Source organism: Corella eumyota, chromosome 6 (assembly GCF_963082875.1).
Source record: "Corella eumyota chromosome 6, kaCorEumy4.1, whole genome shotgun sequence".
Classification (NCBI taxonomy): domain Eukaryota; kingdom Metazoa; phylum Chordata; class Ascidiacea; order Phlebobranchia; family Corellidae; genus Corella; species Corella eumyota.
Genome location: NC_137495.1, coordinates 1,754,754 through 1,774,463, shown reverse-complemented (window position 1 = coordinate 1,774,463; position 19,710 = coordinate 1,754,754). Strand labels below are relative to the sequence as shown.

At 29.2% G+C, this 19,710-nt stretch overlaps 6 protein-coding genes across 6 annotated transcripts; 4 read left to right on the top strand and 2 right to left on the bottom strand.

The window, feature by feature from the left end:
• Positions 1-199: 199 nt before the first annotated feature.
• LOC145755099 (delta(14)-sterol reductase TM7SF2-like) lies at positions 200-5,267 on the top strand. Its single transcript, XM_082571309.1, has 12 exons — positions 200-376; positions 697-799; positions 910-1,079; positions 1,512-1,754; positions 1,912-2,083; positions 2,361-2,509; positions 2,840-2,989; positions 3,250-3,372; positions 3,506-3,674; positions 3,842-3,922; positions 4,090-4,218; positions 4,601-5,267. The coding sequence occupies exons 1-12, from the start codon at positions 215-217 to the stop codon at positions 4,759-4,761; spliced, it is 1,812 nt and encodes a 603-aa protein (XP_082427435.1). The 5' UTR covers positions 200-214; the 3' UTR covers positions 4,762-5,267.
• A 693-nt stretch (positions 5,268-5,960) lies between these two features.
• On the top strand, positions 5,961-7,021 carry LOC145754674 (cytochrome c oxidase assembly factor 6 homolog). The gene is made up of 2 exons (XM_082570775.1): positions 5,961-6,176; positions 6,786-7,021. The coding sequence occupies exons 1-2, from the start codon at positions 6,012-6,014 to the stop codon at positions 6,873-6,875; spliced, it is 255 nt and encodes an 84-aa protein (XP_082426901.1). The 5' UTR covers positions 5,961-6,011; the 3' UTR covers positions 6,876-7,021.
• On the top strand, positions 6,885-9,775 carry LOC145754671 (WD repeat-containing protein 54-like). The gene is made up of 9 exons (XM_082570772.1): positions 6,885-7,121; positions 7,250-7,347; positions 7,704-7,814; positions 7,968-8,059; positions 8,200-8,365; positions 8,614-8,705; positions 8,869-9,040; positions 9,210-9,275; positions 9,447-9,775. The coding sequence occupies exons 1-9, from the start codon at positions 7,025-7,027 to the stop codon at positions 9,579-9,581; spliced, it is 1,029 nt and encodes a 342-aa protein (XP_082426898.1). The 5' UTR covers positions 6,885-7,024; the 3' UTR covers positions 9,582-9,775.
• Positions 9,545-10,957, bottom strand: LOC145754673 (general transcription factor 3C polypeptide 6-like). The gene is made up of 3 exons (XM_082570774.1): positions 10,811-10,957; positions 10,425-10,554; positions 9,545-10,274 (listed from the first exon to the last, which is right to left on the bottom strand). Exons 1-3 carry the CDS (start codon positions 10,844-10,846, stop codon positions 10,024-10,026), a joined length of 417 nt encoding a protein of 138 aa, XP_082426900.1. The 5' UTR covers positions 10,847-10,957; the 3' UTR covers positions 9,545-10,023.
• LOC145754672 (serine/threonine-protein phosphatase 2A activator-like) lies at positions 10,500-11,942 on the bottom strand. Its single transcript, XM_082570773.1, has one exon. The coding sequence runs from the start codon at positions 11,900-11,902 to the stop codon at positions 10,958-10,960; it is 945 nt and encodes a 314-aa protein (XP_082426899.1). The 5' UTR covers positions 11,903-11,942; the 3' UTR covers positions 10,500-10,957.
• Positions 11,943-12,631: 689 nt separating this feature from the next.
• On the top strand, positions 12,632-19,701 carry LOC145755534 (WD repeat-containing protein 20-like). The gene is made up of 8 exons (XM_082571770.1): positions 12,632-12,881; positions 13,099-13,230; positions 14,069-14,251; positions 15,200-15,346; positions 15,843-16,031; positions 16,123-17,196; positions 17,955-18,128; positions 18,564-19,701. The coding sequence occupies exons 1-8, from the start codon at positions 12,738-12,740 to the stop codon at positions 18,642-18,644; spliced, it is 2,124 nt and encodes a 707-aa protein (XP_082427896.1). The 5' UTR covers positions 12,632-12,737; the 3' UTR covers positions 18,645-19,701.
• The last annotated feature ends 9 nt before the right edge of the window (positions 19,702-19,710 follow it).

Genomic DNA, 19,710 nt, shown 5'->3' with positions numbered 1-19,710 from the left:
ATAGAAGTTTTTTTAGTTTTATATTACAAAATGAAATTACGTTTTTTTTAGATGTCAGTTTTTCGTCTGACATCATGTTTATTTATATGATTATTAATAAATTTTATAAAATTAATTTCTCTGCTTGTAATTGATGCAAAAACTTAGTTATTTTTAAAAGCAATAAATGTTAATTTTCCTATTTTTAGATATTTTTAAAATTATAGAAGATAAAATGCTACCGTATGTAGGAGAAGAAGTCAGGGCAAAATGGCCGGGCAGTGCACTTTACTATCAAGCTACAGTGACAGGAGTTGATAAAGAAAATGAAGTTGCTGATGTTATTTTTGACCAAGATAAAAGTGAAACCATGAAAATTGAATTCAAATATATTTATGTAAGTATTCTTCACTGTATATAAATAAACTATATGCAAAAATAAATTGTTTGCGGTAATTAAAATGCGAACTCCCCCCTGTTTTAAAAAAAAAAATCTTTAGCCCGAAGTGTCTTGGCCGAGGTGTCTGTTTACCTTTCTTTATTGATTTATATTCAAAATTTTAGTATATATACATTGTATAATTATTCAAACATAGTAATATACATAATCTCTTTTTCTTATAAGTGATAAAACAGCTGACCCATTTTTTAAATTTACAATGGCAATAAATCATGTAACACAATAATATGAATGACCGAAATTATGTCAAATTAAAGGGAGAAACTGGATTTAGAACAAAGGCAAGACCAAGGTCTAAATCTCCATCCAGAAGAAGGCGAAGATCGAAATCTCCTGCAAGAAGTCCTGGCAGAACTAGAGGTCTAAATAAACTTTTATAAAACTTTATAAAATTTTTAACATTTAATAAGTTGTAGTTTTTATTAGTAGTTTTTCTTTTTAATTAAAGTATATTAATAATAATGTTAAAGGTGTAAAGTTGGACAAGGAAACCCCAGTGGTTAAAAGAAGAACAAGGTCAAGTTCAAGGTCACGAGCAATCCTTGCAACCTCTTCCTCATCAGATGAGAGCAAGGTCACTATCACGAAAGTCGATGGGGCAGAACAAGTGGTAAAAACATCGGAAAATATTCTAACAAGGGTAAAAAAAATTTATTCAGATTTTTGTTATTGTAAAATACAAGTTTAAATATAAAAATTTGCCCAATATTTATATTTAGTATTTTTAAATATAAAACATAGGTTTTTTTCACATTAAAGTGTTGCAATTTAATGTTTGTCTAAACTGTTTGTTCTAGGGTAATTATTAAACAAAGACAAATTTATTTTGTGATTATTTTTGGTTATGTAATAAGATGTTAATTAATAATGTTTTCAGATGGCAAAAATCTCAAAGCCTATCCTCTATGTTTAAGAAATACTAAATAACTGTTTAACAGTGTTTGATATTTTATAAGAGTTTTAAAAATAAAAATTTGAGCTCTTTTTTGCAGATTATTTGCTCATCTGTTGTGTACTTTAAGTTAGTTAAAAAGTTTGTTAAAATTCAAAATAAAAAACGTTTTTTTTGTAGACTAGTCAAGTGAGTATTAGCCCAATTAAGGATTCCCGCTACATGATGACTCGTCAGAAAGCAAAATCATTGTTGTTATCGTCCGAAGATGATGATGTTACAACTATCAGAAGAAGGTCAAATGAAGGTCATGGACGTGAATATGGGGGTGTTCTAGGCGTGTTTATTCTGATTCTGACAACCCCTTTACTTCCCCTTGTGGTGCTGGTGGCAGCTAAAGAAGCGAACTATGATGTCACAAAGGTTTGTTTTTTAAACATTTTTTTATCATATATATATACCACATTTTGTTATTTGCTTTTAAAAGGCCTATTGAGATTTTTGCATTGTTTTGATCTTTATAAATAGGCTGTAAATTATTTTGAGTAATATGGTCTATATAATCATTGTTTTATTTTAGTTAACTTGTGATATGTTTCCTTGTGCGCTGTCGGCTTATTATGACCCGCAAGCATTTCTTATTGTTGGCGCTTTTTTGCTGTTTAATGCAATCATATATGCTCTGCCATTTGGGCATGTTATTAATGGGCCTGCAACTCATAATGGGAAAGTTTTGCCTTACAGAATCAGTGGTAAGCTTATGTGTATATTTGAGTATTTATCTATTTAAAAAGGCATTTAAACATTATAATTTACCCTTAAACTAAACCTGACTAGGCAATAATATTTCACAAACCTAATTAGGCAATAATATTACTAAACTAAAACTAATTAGGCAATAATATTACTAAACTAAACCTAATTAGACAATAATATTGACAGTAAAGTAATTTTTTTTTAGTAAAATGGCTCTCAAAAAATTTGTTTTTAATCTATATATGTTTAAACTTCTTTATTTAACATTTTTAGCCATGCATACATTGATATTAACACTGGCTGTTTATGGTGGATTATACTACTACAAGATTAAACTCTCATTTATCCTCGATGATATGCTACAACTTGCATTTGCTTGTACTGTAATTAGTTATGCAGGCACCTTGTTGGTTTACATTATGGTAAGTCTATTACATATTAGATGTGTGTCATAAAAACTGTAATATATACAGGATCAAAGGTTATCGAATGAATAAAATAAATTGCATATATTAAACCTTTATTAAGAATACACTTTATACATGCAATTTATTTAATCACCATTTAATATATAAACATTCAAGTCCGTATATTTTATACACCCCTTTATAGATTGGATTTATTTCAAAGCTCAATTAATTAAATTAAAAAAATCTGTCCAGAGTGTATTTCAAATGGTAGAGTACATTTAGACTTCACTTACTGTGTAATATAAGGATAAATTGAGCTAGTATTTGCATCTTGTATTCCAGTCATTCCAAGCCCCTCCTGATGCCCTCAACCCAGGTGGTAATACTGGATCCCATCTTTACGATCTTTTTCTGGGACGGGAGTTGCATCCAAGGATTGGGAAACTTTTTGATCTAAAACTTTATTTGTATCGACCAGCTATGGGAGGAATGGTATATTTATAGTGTTATTATCAATAAATTTAATAGGTTTTTAACATATGTTAAGTCTTATATAGTCTCAGTAATAATAAACTTTTGATTTGGTGAAGGATATTAACTTGGATTTTTGCTTTTATATTCTTTATGTATGTTTGCATTTTTTTTTCTTTATGAAGGAACTAGATTTTAGGACAGTGTATTTTGGCTTAATATTGCGACCTTGTTTATTTAATATTAAAAGGTAATATTCATATTTCTAATTATATTTCTAGTTGGTGTTGTTGCTGATTGCCCTTCAAACTGAATATGAAAAAGCTGGAACATTGACACCTCAGATCCTCATTGTTGGCTTATCACAAATCCTCTACATTTACTTTGAGTTTTTCTGGGATGAGGTAGAGTTGAAATTTGTTGTAATATGGGATTAATTTGTATGTCGTTTATTTCTATTAACTTTGAACACTGTATAAGATTTAGTGTTATTACCAATTAACAATGTTAAATTTACTAAAAGTTGTATTTTTTTAGGAAATGTGTCCATTTATGTTCGATATTAAAAACGAGGGACTAGGATTTGTTCAATTTTTTGGTGAACTAGTGATTGTTCCGTTTGTCTACTCCCTGCCCACATTTTATGTGATTGGCCACCCCTTAAAACTCACTTTGGCTAAACAAATTCTGATCTGTGTGTTCTTAAGTAAGTTTTCTTTTAAATAAAATAAAATTATTAGTTACAAATATACTGATAAAAAAAGAAGGAATTCAAATAATTTTGTATATTTTTATTTATTATTACCTTAAATATCATAAAATACTATTTAATTCTTCACAAACTTTAAAAGGAGATTTAACATTATTTTTTAGATGTTGGATTCGTTTTAATTTTTGCTTCTGGAAGTCAGAAAAGTCAGTTCAGAAAAAATCCATTCGATCCAAAACTGGCTCGTAAGTTTAATATATATATTTTAAAACAGTTTTACATGTTTTGTCAAAGCTAGTACTTATCAAAAAAAAATTATTAAGTTAAAAGATATCTTAATAGGCCTATAAGTTAATTTATTCTATAAGCATGCAACTAATTTTTATCTTTTTTTAACTTTTTTTTACCCCAGATCTTGAAAGTTTACCCCCATCCAGGTCAGGTGGGGACCGAATTCTGGTGTCAGGGTTGTGGGGGCTGGTTCGACACCCCAATTACTTGGGTGAAATTATAGTGGGGATGGCTTGGAGCTTAGCTTGTGGTATGTAATGTTTGTGATATATTCTATTTGTGTAAATAATGTTTGTTGTGGCTGTAGTGGTTTTAGATAACTAGTTCACTATACTATTGTTTTTTAAAAAATAACAAGTTAATAGGTTGCCCTAATGTTGGGATTTTATTTGTCAAAATGTGGTTATGACTCTAAACAAATATTTGCCCTTCATAATTTACCCGCACACCACAAACAGCAGTTTTATTTATTTTAAAAGCCTATTAATTGAATATATACATATTTATATGTTTTTTACTAAGTTCCGTTATATATAGCTATTACCTCAACTGTTTAATATTCAATAACTTAGCTGAGCTACTAGAGATATTAATTTTTGTCTTGTTTAATTTTTTATTGTACTTGCACTCAGGTTATGACCATTACCTGCCATGGTTTTACCCATTTTTTATCATTGTTCTTTTGTGCGATCGGGCAATACGAGATGAAAAACGATGCGAACAGAAACACGGTTTAGTTTGGAAAATTTACTGCAACAAAGTCAAGTACAGAGTGTTCCCTTACATTTTTTAATTCAACCTGAATAGGGGATATGTTAAAAGAGCTGCAAACTGAAATTTTAGTGGCTCTGATTACTTGCTAAATACAGATTAGCATATAGACTTTTAAAAACTTTGATGGAAAATAATTGTCATAAGATATCACTTACAAAATGTCACGGTTTCGCTTTAATTTCAAATTTTAATCATTTCAACTAGTTCAATATTGGTTTATGGTGTAATTATTGGTTTTAAAATCATGTTTTTTTTAACTTAATTTGTTAAAAATAATGTTGTTTCTCTTTTTCAAAACAAATTTGTATAAAAAGATGTTTTTAGATGAAATAGTTTATTTAGAAATTATGACGTGCATTAACTTTTTGCACAACCTCATAATTTATAATTCTTTGACTCAGGTTTTAAACAATCCAAATGTTAAGTTTTCGTTAAAAAGTACATTTTAATGTAAGGGTTATTTAAATGTTTATAATACTTGATTTCTTTATTTTAATTTTCTTATGGAACTGCCTTTAGTTATTTGCCAATACTAAGTCGTGTATAATCTTTAATATTTTTGATTTTTTTTTTCTTTATTTTGATAATTATTATTTTCTGTTTTTTGTTTAAGCAGTCTCGTTTTTTTTTATGTTAAAACGGGCTTCAAAAGATTACATAATTTTGATTTAGAATAACTTCGATTTAAATATTTCATTTTGTTGGTTGATTTCTTATTCGTTTACTAAATTAGTAGTTTATTAAAGTTTACTAACTTAGTCGTTCATCAAAGTACTAACCTTTTTGTGAATAGTTTTAAAGTATTTTTGTGAATAGAAAAAAAAACATATTTTGCTGAAGTTATGTTTATTATTTGCTCCTCCAGAAACATAGTGCTCGCTGTGGTTATTGTAAGTATTACAGGATAATTATAGCTACTTATTTATATTTAAAAGTTCTGTGGTAAGAAGACTAAGATGGTGTACAAAACCATTATTTTCCACTTGGAATTCTTCACGGACGCAAGATGATGAGCGAGAGCCGTTTAAGAGCGCACTTTTCATGCATTATGTTGCTGTTAAATGAAGTAGATAATATTATTTTATTAGAGTTTATTATAAAATAATAATTAAAATATTTCTATAATTAAAATTTAATTAAACTTACTAGTGCATAACTGTTTCTACAATAAGGTTAAAGGGCAAATCTTTATTTACTTTTCACGTTTTGTGTTTGGAAAAAAAATTGTAAAGAATATTGATTTAAAAATTTGTTTGTTGGTTTTGTGTTATGGAAAAACAACAAACTGTACCTACGGCTGAATTTAGACGAATTTGTTGGAGAGCCAGAGACGATTTTAACGCTTGTTGTAATAAGTATAAGACAGACGAAGAACAAGAAAAAAATTGCGCAGATTTACGAAAAGTTTTCGAAAATTCCTGTCCAAAATCTTGGGTAAGTTTGTTTATATTTTGATTGATAATACTGCTATATTTAACCTTTGTTATGGTTAATGATTTATGGAAATAGATATATAATAAAAATGACTTTATATACTGCTTTTGTCTGCGTGTAATGTGTTAATATTTAATGAGCTATATTAACTTACTGGCAGTACTGGCAGCGTGGTGTAGTAGTAAAAACACTTGCTACTCCACACATGGGGTCGTGGGTTTAATCCCCATTGACCTCATGCTGTTGCGCCCTTTAGTAAGGCACTATAAACGGTATGAACTCCTGCTGAGCCAGCACTTAATCAGCAGTATAATTAACGGGCAATTATAATCTATGATATCCCAAACTGCCACAGGCAACTCGAGACTGGGTCGATATAACTCATGTTACTCTATGTTTAAGTCGTGTATTCGACTTTCCCATGTTGAGGATAAAGATATATACAAAAAAAAAAAAAACTTATTGTCAACTGTTTAACTTGATTTAATTTTTGTTTTTGCACATTTGTTGCTGTCTATAAAAACTAACTTATGTCTGGTCCTTAACATAAGTTGTCTAAATGGTACATTTTTTGGTTACATACTCTTACAACATTTACTTTTATTAAAGGTAAAACATTTTGTTCGACGACGAGCTTGGGACGAATACAAAAAAGAAGTTTACAGCAACCAACAACCACAACAAAAACAAACACAATAAAAACTATCCAAAGCAATTAAACAAATCTTTAAGTAACAAACACTAAAACAAAAATACTGACAGTTTGACAGCAGCAAAGAGTAGCAACAATTTTATTCTGCAAAAGTTGTTTGGCATTGGACCAATCTTTAATTTAACCAACTGTAAAAATGTATGGGGTCATAAAACGACATCGCTTATCAGAGAGTTCATCAAGTCTTTATAATAATGTTGATGTGCTAGTAGAAGGTGATCAGAAAGAAAATGGTGAGACCAAATTTTAAGATTTAATTTTTATAATATTTCTTTTTCTTATCTATAAAAAAGGTATTTTTGTGCTAAACTCTATTGCAGATCTGAGAAATATTTATTTGAATTTGTTTTTTTATTGTTAGATGCATCACCTTATCACAGACTTTCCTTTCTTTCTATTCACAAATCAAATGTTAATGTTATTCATTGTTACAGTAATGGAAATGTGGTGCCTACACAGGTTTGGTATAGCTATTTTATGTATTGCAAATATGTATATACATCTATATATAATGTAGGTTAGCAAAAGATATATGTCCAATTTATATTTGTGCGCCGGCAAAAATTAGTTAAGAGTTGCAATTATATTGCGACAATTAAAATGCCGTTGTAGGTTGGATATTATATATAATACAGCATCTCTCATATACTAGTATATATAGTACAGCATATTCCATATTTAAAAGCCTTAGTTTTTGTATTGGTTTAATTTATTAATTAATATACTTGTGATTTTTTAAAATTTGAAATAATTTTTAAGATTTAACAGAATTTAAGAAAAGAGTTGTACACAAGTAATTTTGTATATATTTGCAGGTATCAACAGATAAAGGTTCGAATCAGAATCAAACCACAGTTACTGGGGCAAAGTGGTTCAACCTTAACCAACAAGATGTTCTTGTTCTTACCAATGTTAAAGGATTGCAGGTACAAGTGTTATAAAAGTTTTTAATAAAGTTTTTGAAATTAGAAAATATTGAAAAGATAATATTGAAAAAAAAAATTAAATTGGATTTTTTCGACACCACGGGTGACTTGTATTTTTTATAGTAATGCTTTATTAATATTTCTTTTCTTAAGATATTTGATGGAGAAGGGCAACTCTTATTATTCTGGTTTACTCCCGAGCAGAAAAATGTGGACGAAAACTTAAACAAAGCAAAAGTTTGCAGGTTTAAAATGTTTTACTTTAATTAAAGCAAACTTGTATAAGAAATAACACAATTTTAAATCCAATCCAATCCCAAATTAAATCATATAAATTTTAAATATAATTCTAAACTTTAGTAATTTGTATTTAAATTTTGTTTAGGGGAATAACAAGTGTAAATGGAGAATATATTTGTGTTGGTTGCTTCACTGGTGAAGTTTTTATAATTAAACCAATTAAAAATTCTTTTGAAGTTGTTGAAACAATTCAAGATCACTCGGCCCCTATCTTAACACTCGATGGCAGTCATTCATCACAAAATAAAAAGGTAAATTATCAGATATTTTTTGATTTACCAAAGTTTTAATGCTCGTACAGACTATATTAATTACATTACTTTATAATTGTATTTATATTTTTTTTATTAAATTTTAGGCTTCCATTTTTTTAAATCTGTTTATGTTGGTGCACCATTAGGAAATAAACTAGAATCTATTTACCCTATTTTGGCATATATTCAATTATAAAATGGTTGATCTTTATAAAATTTTACCTTGAATTGTTATTTTATTTTAGGTAGATTTTGTAAGTTCAGATGATGATGGTACTTTGTGTTCTTATAAACTTAACAAAAATTATAATCTTGTGGCTAGATCTGCTGGCACTGGGTAAGTTAATCAGAAGTTAAGAGTTGTGACTTAATTTCGAAAATTTAAATGTCAATTATAGCAGAGGCTATCATTTAATATTTTAAAATGCACATAAAGAGCCGTAACTTGCGAATAGATTAACAAAATTTGTGCCCTTTTTTTAACTTCTTTTTATGTTTAGAAACCCTTCCACTTCAATGAAATTACTTGATGATGGTCTAGTGGTAGTAGGATATGTGAGTGGCCACATTAAAATATTTGATGGTCATGATTTTAATATTTTAGCGCAAATATCTGCTCATGTACGTGCTGTATCAAGTATGGATATGTGTACAGTTGATAATACAAGCTTGGTATGTATTAATTCTTTTCCAAGTACTAATAGTTTATTTGCCTGTTATCAGTCTGGAAAGCCTTAAAAACAACCCAAACGTAAATATTTTTTTGTTAATTTAACCACATTTTTAATGTCAAAAGTTAACTATATAAGTTTTATGTAGAAAAAATGTTTCTCATTTATAGGTTATATCTGGTAGTGAAGACAGCTTTCTAAGAGTATGGGAAATTTCAAGAGAAAATGAAATACAAGTAAATATAGCCATTTTAAATTCTTGATATACACTCTTATAAATGTAAAATATAAATTTATATGCTAAACATACATTTGCCTTAATGTAAAGTTTAGAAAATAGGCACAATTTGATCTAAAAATCTTTAGTTTTATTTATTTTTTGTATTTAAACTTTTTGCTTGTTTTAGGTTTCTCAGAAATGGTATTCCTCAGTTTCTGACACCCAAATTTGTGGAGTAAAATTCTGTGATTCAACGGCAAACTCTTTTGTTGTCACGGGTTACGATTCAAAAGAAATCATTCAATTTAGTAAAGTTTTATGATTCTAGGTTTTTGTTTAGCACTTTATTAGTTTTTAATGTCGTAGTTTAATCATTAAACTTGTACAGTAAACGTTTAAATTTAGTCACAAGTTAATTTTTACAAAAATATCTCTCAAATTTCATTTCTTTTACAAAATTTAAATGAAGTTATTGTAAAAAGGGTCAACATCATTAAATAGATAAACTAAGCATTTTTATCAAATACCAAAAAGCTGAAATCAGTGTTTTTTTTTATTCAGCAAATTATAAAAAAAATTTTCTTTATAAAAGTTTGCATAGAGGTTTTGTTAATGTTCCATTTTTGAACAATGAAGTTTAAAGCTTTCACACATCTTAAAAGCACCTATCAAATACCTAAGACTTGGTTGGTCCTACTTTTGTATTTGTCCAACTTTTTAATAAGATTAAACCATGGTATAGACCATTGTAAGATTTAATCATTTCACTTCTTTGGTTTTTCCTTTAAAGATGCCTGCTCCATCACTAACTTCTTTCTTGTAAGTCCGTAAAACTCGATATTATTATTCTTCTTGATCTCTGGCTCCACCTCGTGATCTTCCTCATCATCCGTACTTGACTCTTCATCGTTTTCGTTGACCCGGAACAAGACACAAGTCCCAGGAGCTTCCTCTTTTCGACCGAGGAAGACAAATCGATCAAGTTGGAGGATTGGTTCGTCAGAGTTTAGTAAATCTGAAATAAAAAAATTAAAATCCTAAAATAAATGGGACTATATTTAGGTAAGTAAATTGAATTGCTTGATCATATAATTTCAAATAAAAATCTTTTCTTTAGAAAAGTTTAGTTCCAAAAATGTTAGTTTAGTTCCAAAAAAATGTTTACCTATTAGTTTAACTTTTGTATTATCACAAGTTTTAATATAATCGTTATTCATAACTCCCACAAGATCCACAACAATGTTTTCTTCATCAACGAGCTCCCATTCCTCTTCATCTATGTTACTATCCTCTGTCTGCAAATGAATATTTAGGTTAGGGTAATACAAAAAAGGGATTTTTGGCTAACCTGTTTAAATTTTATGATAGGCTATATGTATGTTGTAATGTGGGTAACATAATTGTATGTTAAGTTGGCATAACGATTTTTAAGATGATATTCTTGGTGACTTGCACCGCTATAGTAACTTTTTTATTATAAAAATATGGTTTTTGATACTTTAATATTAGTTGTGGTAGATGTAAAGCCAATATATTAAAGCACAGACTAACCTCCATGTCATGATTACTACTATGATCTTTTTCCATTATTTTAACTTAAGTTTTTTCAAAATCTGAACACGCATTAACACAAGGTTATAATTTAATTAAAATATACAAATCATTTTGGTCACAATTAAACATTAAAAAAATTACAGTTTATGTTATTGACAAAATAGAACCAAATCGAAAATGTTGAATAACAGGAAATTTGTTCAAAAATTCGGCTTTATACATTTTAATTAGCCCAGAATTAACTTTAGTCCAATGTGGTACTCCACTTATGCCATATAATGTGTTTGAGTGTTCAGCAAAAGGCCCAGTTTTAACTGTGTTAATGTACTTGATACATTGTAGAAACATGTAATCATTGTGATATTGATTTACTATATCATTGTCAATAAATCTACTCGGTGGAATATTCGGATTCATTATAAGTTGGGAGGAGCCTAAGATAAAAGGCAAAAATTGGTAATCATCCAAGCCCCATACTCCTTGGCTACCTGCAGGTTCCATTCTGTATTCAGTTTGAACTTTCCGGGCAAGTTTGAAATACTCTGTAAAAACCCTGGTTCCTATGGCGACCTCGTCTTCAGGTGTAAGGACTCTAAGTTTGTAAAAACAACAAATATAAGATGCAAACGCTGCTTCATGTCCGGTCCCGTAATCAATTCTTGTTTCGTTGCCAAAACTTAAAACAAGGTAATCTGATATTTCTTCACTTGCTCGCTTTAAGTTATCAGGTAAGATATCTGCTGTTAATTCAATTGCTTCAGATTTAACTCGAGCTATCCAATTTCGAAATTCTCTGTTACCAAATCTTTGTGCTTCTACATTAAGTGCTGGTATTTCATCAACAAAACTTGACAATTTTGAAAGTAAATCCAAAAGTTTTTGAACTGTTTCAGAAATCATGCAATCATCAGTTGATTTTTTACCTTTTAGAGCTTTACTTAATGTTATAATAAATCCAAGATAGTCCTTATATGCAGGTGACTTTGTCCATTTTACCATGTCCCCCAAAACTTTAACTTCGGTCTGAGGAATTTTAAATTCATGTCCAGCAAATGGATCGTTCGGTTCTGAATTATTTTCGTTGGCCATTTTTTATGCAAAATACTACAAATTTTTAATGTTATATTTCCCTATAACTGTCGATAGTTAAATAAAATAGGTAATTAGATATAAAATAGTAAACAGGCAGCGTGAATTTACATAGTAAATAGATTATTAATCCTAAAAATTAGGCTAAATTCGATAAAAAATTATTAAAACTTACAACATGCGATTATATTTGTTTTGCTCATTCAGTTTGCCTTTTTTTAATAAAAAAGTGAGAGAACTCGCTTATTACGTCACTTGTTGTTTTTCTATATTAAATAACTGATTTATCATTTCAAAAAGTTAATAACAATATTTTAAACAATTTAAATACAAAGAAAATGATGAATTATAAATTATTTGATTTAATGGTTGTTTTGGTTTAAAATTAGAAACCATTTTGGTGACCGAATTTAAACCGCAAAGCACCGGGAAGTAAGTAAAAGAAAAGTTTAGTGTTTTTATTATTTTTGTCAACATTTTGTATTTTGTTTGTTAATTAAAGCTATTTATTTCCGTTATTACATAAGTTATGTGATAAACTTCGACTTAGATTAGACTGTACTAGGATTTATAGTAAAATTGTTGTAAATATTGCTGTGTAATCACTTTTTAAATCTGAAAATTGAAGCGTTTGGGCGTTTTGACATTTTTTCGTAAAATCATAATTCTACGTTTTGTTTATTTTGTACAAGATTGTGAAACTAATTGTTTTTGACACTTCTAGAAATTTGTAATCATTAAATATAAGTCAAAAATTTATAAAAAAAATATTTTTTTACGTTTTTCAACGTCGAAATTGCCACAAGATTTACTAATGGATTAGTAATGTTTGTTAATGGTTTTTCTTGTTGGAAATACTATGGAGGTGGGATCAAAAAGTGACGCAGTAAAAGTTCAGTTTACAACCAGAGAAGGCACCTACAAACAAATGCCAATCTCGGAATATTTCTACCCAAAAAGAGCCCCCTATGTCTTCCAGGTAAATAACTTTATCACACAAATTAACCACCTTTTTTCCAAAATACATTAAAATTTGTTTTTATTTTGTTAACATACAAAAGCTCACCAATATTTGAAGTAATAGCAAAATGAAATCAGTTTTACAAAAAAAAATGAAATCTATTTTTGGCACAAAAAGTGAAGATGTGTTTATCTTTCTTTTAACTTGACCTAAAATTGTCAACATTTGTGTTTAGGGCCCTGCTTCTACTTCTACTCCGGTGAAGTCTTCATTTGCTGTGGTCCACGATGGAAAAGAGGACCCGATGTGTGTTTGTTTTACTGTGGGCAGAGAATTATTTTACTTCAACTATAATTCAATTAAACATGTCAGTGTTCTACAGGTTTTTTCATCTTGTAAAACATAAAATAACTGAAAGGCAGGCAGATAAACAAGTATTGAAATAGTATTTGTTAAGAAATGCAATCACTAAGAAACCAAAAAATAAATTCTGGCCACCCGTTTAAACTTGCGTAATAGCTTTAAAATAAATGATTGATTTACTGGTTTTTAATGCGTTTATAGCGGGTCTTAACCTTTTACTAGGCCAACAATTTACATGTACAAATTTGGTTTATTAGAATTTTTGCTATAGTAAAAAATTTTCTCTATCTATAGCTGCATTAAATTAATTATATTTGTAAACACAAATTCTTTTTGTTAAATAGATAATTTTTTTCTAATAGTGTGTAAAAATTTTTTTTTTTTTTTTTGTTGAATATGACACAAAAAAACATAAAAAAATCACATGATTATCTAACATTTGAGTTTAACTTTTGATGTGTGGGCGGAATTGATTTTGTTACAAAACCTTATATAAGGAAATAGGTTTTAGAATGTCAATAACATTGTATGCTCATGAACTTTAGTTCCCTTTGTGTTTGTACAAAACTAAATTTAACTTGGTAATTGGTAAAGTAAAAGTTTAATTGTTTTGCAAAATTTTGTGAATGAATTATTTGTTTATTTATATTATTTTTACTAAATATCCAAATTAGGCATTTGAAGGATATAAAAATAGAATTAAAATGTGTCAGAAAAAATACAAAAGGCTATTGTATCTAACTTTTGTTGTACTAGGCAAAATAACTCGGTTGCACAAAAAAGGTTCCATTGTTTTCTTATTCTGATTTATAAATTTTAATTTCATTCTTATTTTTTTCCAGCAAATCCAACCACTTGAATACTTGGACAAGAGAACATACAAAGGGGTAGCCCCAACCTGTCATGATATTAACAGATTTAGTGCAAGTGCTGATCATGTTAAAGTTGCTGTTGGGTTCTTTGCTGGACAGATTCAAATCATTGACGTTCGAACAAAGGAAAGTCTTCAAATTATGAACGAAGATGTAAGTATATATAGTTTATTGTTTGTTTGTTGTTTTTTTTTCAAAATAATAGGGGATTGATAAGGTTTCAGTTAAAATTATATGAATGAGATATAAGTAATTAACTATTGTTTTGTGTTATTAGACTTTGTTATTAGATAAAGATAGTTCTATTAAACTTAATGCTAAAAAACTTAATGCATCGTCTTATTTTTAAGTTGTTGTTTTTTGCTTTTTAACTTTATTTTTGGCTTCACACTTGTTTTCTTGACCTACATAATCTAGGGGTTTCTGTTTGCATAATCATTAACTTTTGTTTGGTGTTTGTTTAACATTTTTACATCATATTATAGTCATGTTATTTGGTTCTTCAGTTTAACTTCTTAAATTGTTATGTTAATAATTAATATAATCAAACTATAGCTGTAACTAATTTAATTGTAATTTAATTATAATTGCCTTCTCAAGTATTCTATTTACATAACATACATGTGTAGTAAAATGTAAATACACAATGTAAATAATGTTAAATGGTACAAGCAATTGATGTTATTTACAAGTATTCAAACATTGAGTATCTACTCTTGTAATTCCTGGTATAAGGGGTTAACTTTTTATATGTACTTAAGAATGTAATATAACTTTTGTAAGAAGAAAGTTGTAAAGTCTATAAATAAATTTCTTTGGTGTGTTTATTAAATTAAATTTTAAAACACTTTAATTTAATTTATGAGGTTCTGGGTTTAATCCCCACTGCTTTTATGCAGTAGTTTTCCAGAGTAAGGTGGTATAAACAGTATGAACTCCTGCTAAGCCAATACTTTATTAGACCGGGCAATTATATTTTAAAATATTCAAAACTGCCAAAAGCAACTCAAGGCTAGGTCGGGGTAACTGATGTTACTATAATTAGTTTGTAAAGTCAACCTTTCGACATCGAGGATAAATAAATATTAAAAAAATTTTTAGAGAATGATTGAGAAATCCAGAGTGACCTGTGTTCGCTGGTATCCTGGCAGTGAAAATATTCTTTTATCCTCGCATATGAATGGATGTATGTACACCTATGACATCACACAACCATGTGCTAACTTCATTCCTCAATATCATACTCAGGTAAACATTTAGGTTTTCTTTTTAAAGAGTATTTTGTATTCGTAAAACAAAATATTGCCTTAAACACAATTTTTGTATAATTTTAAAAAACTTTTTCTGTGTGATTTGGTTATTTTCAAAATTTAAAAGTTTTTCTATGTGTAGAGCTGGTTAAACTTTCCCCTTATTCAGTAACAAAATAAAATATTCATTGTTAGATTGTCAAATATAAGACTAAAAGCAATCAGCTACTTTGTGATAAATAATTAAACACATAAGTACATACATTCAACTAATTACAAAGAGGCCAATAATAAATATCATTTTACTTTCACTTCATTTAATTATTGTGTCAAATAAACGAAACCAAACTTAAATTAATTAAGATATATATAGTCTATATAATTTAAATTTAAAAAAAAAATGATTAGATTGAAAAATCTGTTTTTTTACTCGATGTCTTATTTATTGTTACTCTTTTAATTACGTTTTAACAATTGTTATTATGACATCACAGCCTATCAAGAGCGGTGAAGGTTTCTCCATCTTCACAGTAAAAAATAAAGCTAGTCTCACAACAGCCTCAAACGGAACGAACACAACGTCAAAGAATCCTCTATTTAAATGGGTTTTTGAGCCTGATGGTTCAGCAGTGCATCACTTCGCTTATTCTCCTTGTGGTCGCTTAATCGCCATAGTAACACAGGTTTAAAGACTTTATTGTGTATATTTTTTAGTTGTTATAGTTACAATAATTTTAGAAACTTGGAACTTAAAATTAATGATTGTTTTTCCAGAGTGGATACCTACACATCTTAGACTTGAATACATTTGAACCTTATGGGTGTATGAAGGGTTATTTTGGTGGAATATTAACATGTTGTTGGAGCCCCGATGGTCGGTATATTGTCACAGGGGGTGAGGATGATTTAGTGACAGTCTGGTCGTTTACAGAGAAATGTGTAATTGCCAGAGGTCATGGACATAAATCATGGATCAGCGACGTTTCTTTTGATCCATTTTGTTGCACAATTCCATCAGATGTCGACATGAAAAAATTTTACGGAATTTCTAGCGTTTCTGATCAGTTTTGTGAGACAAAATCAGTGAAATCGTGCGACGATTCAGTGAACAATAACTCAAGTGATAAACCACCTGCACATTCAAGCGCAGACTCATCACATGTTAACAAATCTTTAAATAATGATGCGAGTAGTGTACAGTGTAATGGTGAGGTAGGACTTAATGCTATGCATGCGATCCGACGCTTGCGAACTTATAGCAATATTTCAAAGTTTTCGAGGTTAAGTATAGGTACAGAAGGAGCCACGCCATCAATTTGTTACCGTTTTGGCTCAGTTGGACAAGATGCTCAACTCTGCTTATGGGAAATTGATGAAAACACTTTATTTTTTTCACGGAAAAAGCGAATCGGTTCGGTACGCGGCACTCCCATGTCTGAAAACTATCCACTCGGTGGCGGGTTTGAGCATGGAGAACTTGTTAAATGTAACGGGCCGAGTTTCCACCCCGGTAACGGACACTCGGTGGAGCAAGGAAATATTCCTGACAAAAATTATTACCATGACAATAAACTTGTTGTCTATAGCAACAGTATTCCCCGCTCCGTAAACAGTTCCACTTCACCGCATAAGGATGCAAAATCATCCAAGCATGAAGGTAACAATGGCCTGTCGACATCTTTAAGTAAGTTTGCGACAATAGGGACTCATAACCATGGTAACAAAGACGTTAAAGAACACAAACGAAATTTAAGTCTTCCTCATTTTGGGCTGAAAACTCCTTCCCACCAGAACGGAAAATCAACCTCGAAATATGGATTCCACACCAAAAAACACTCGCAACAAATAGTAAGAACTTTAAAATATTGCTAAACCAAACTATTTTTAAATAATTTGTCATTCTATTTAGTTCCCCACCCTATGGGTTGCATTTTAATTATCATAGTATGATCATAGCTCTTCAAGTATGCCTATGATAGGTTGTGCACCATAAATGGCAGTTTATTTTATTCTAAAGGCTTTTTAGTTGAACATACATTTGCCACTAAGTTTAATATGTTTTGTCACCCCCCAGTTTGTTAAAGAATAGTCAATAAAAAAGGGATTAAGATAAGATCATAAGATAAACATTAAACTTTAAAGTTATTTAGAGCTGTGTAAACTAGATGAGTAACATAAACAAAATAGTTTTGGGAAAGTTTGGTTTTGCTATTTTTGGTACTTCAGCAACTAAGTGTTAAAAATTTAAATGTCCTGGTTTATTTAACTAGAGATTAGGTTCGATAATTTTATTGATTTTTCTGATAATCTTTAATCCTCTACCATTAAATGTTAGTCTTTACCTAAGTGATAAAAAAACTATTTTTAGCCTTTTTTGAAAATATTTAACAAGGTTTTTAAATTAACAAGGTTTTTTTTAAATTTTGGTAAAAAAACTGTTATGCATAAGCTTTTTTATCTATTTATTTTTATCTATTTGGATTTTATCTATTTGGAAAATTAACGGAATTTTTGGATTTAAACACTTGATACATTTATAAAATTAAAAGTAAATTGATTTTTGCAGATTTTTCTGACTCTAACATTTAAAAAAAAATTAATTTTAGATCCCGAAAACTTTTGGTACAATTTTATGTCCTCGCTTAAATGAAACAACTGTCCTCGAGCCATTGGTTTGTAAGAAGATCTCACAAGGTAGAATGACTTGCTTGGATTTCTTAGCAGATTGTATGATAACGACCGGACAAGATGGATATATTCAACTTTGGAAAAGACCTAATGTAAGTTAATATATATACCATCAGTCACCCCAACCTATGGCAGTTTGAGATATTATAGATTATAATTGCCTGATAATTAAGCTGCTGATTAAGTGTTGGGGCAGTAGGTGTTTATACCATTAATAGCACCTTACGCAAAGGCGCTTCACCATGAGAGCAGTGAAGATCGAACCAAGGACCTCATGTAATCAGTTTTATTAGAATGTTAAATTGAATTAATTTAAAATTTTATCATTATCATATGTTTGTTGGCCTATACATTTAGTTAATAGTTAAGATGACTTTCTATAGTCTTAGTTTTATTATAAGAAGGGTTGTTCTATATTTAGATATTGTTATGTTTTAATAATACTCAATGAAATAGTTTTGTTTGGTTATTTTTAGTCCTTTGTGAGTTTTTGTTGTGTTAGTTTTTTAAATTAAAATTTTGTTTAGTTTTCTCATGAGCAGACCGCAAGACCTGGCCCCAACCAATCAACAACAGGGAATGTAACCACAAGTAGCACTGTGGTGTGACACTAGCCACTTAAATCATGCAGCATGGCACTTAGATTGCACCACAATTGTGTCACAACTGCACCCCACTCTTCAAATGATTCTCAGATAATTGGGGGAATAGCAGGCGAGATTGAATTTATTTATTTTTAAAGTTTCTTAAATTGTGAGTTTAGAAAGTTTACAATCAACAGTTTTAAACCCGAATTATGACAATTGGGAAATTTTAACAACCCTCAAAAGTAATTTAAATTGATCACTAGTTATAACATTATAGAAAATGTCCTAATTTAAATTAAAATTATATCAAAGTCTTATGCTTTCAACCTAAACTGAAAATTAGCCATTAGGCTATTTCTTTATGAACTTAAGCTGTTTGTAAATAAAAAAGCGTTATAGTTGTAGCGTACTGTGATGAAATTATAAGTTTTTCTTTGGCGTTATACTTCATCTTTTATAATTTGTTGATGCCAATATTACTTCTTAGTTTTAAGAATTTATCACAGTTTTTAATATTTAAATATTTGCTTTATAAATGACCTATTGAAATTTGCTTTCGCAGTAGGTGAAAAGCTTGCATAACTGTTTATAATGAACTTGGTATCGGTTTCATTTTAAGTGCCTTAATCAGTATCTAGTTTGTGCAATGAATTATAAATAAGGTTAAAATGAAATCCAAGGACAAATGCTGTAAAGTATTATTTTAAATGGATCATTTTTCTGTTTCTTATTCAAGATATATTATTTTCTTTATTAAAGTATAAAGTCATTTTTTCAATGTAATCGGTACCTTTATTTATTCATATTTATCAAGTGGATAATAACTTATAAAACTTAAATTGTGTAAGCATGTTGTAACACTAAACTAGTATAAAAAACACCTAATTAATGCGGTTTATTTGGGAATGATTATTGACATGGTAATACTCTTATTTTTAGTTGTATCTGCATTAAGTTTTCATTATTTACTGTTCACCAAAATATTTGTTAAAACTGTGTTTACAATTTCTTCTAATTAAAGCTGGTTTTCTTTAATTGTTCCTATACATAGTTATACAACAGGGGGCTGTTTACTTGATAGTATTTG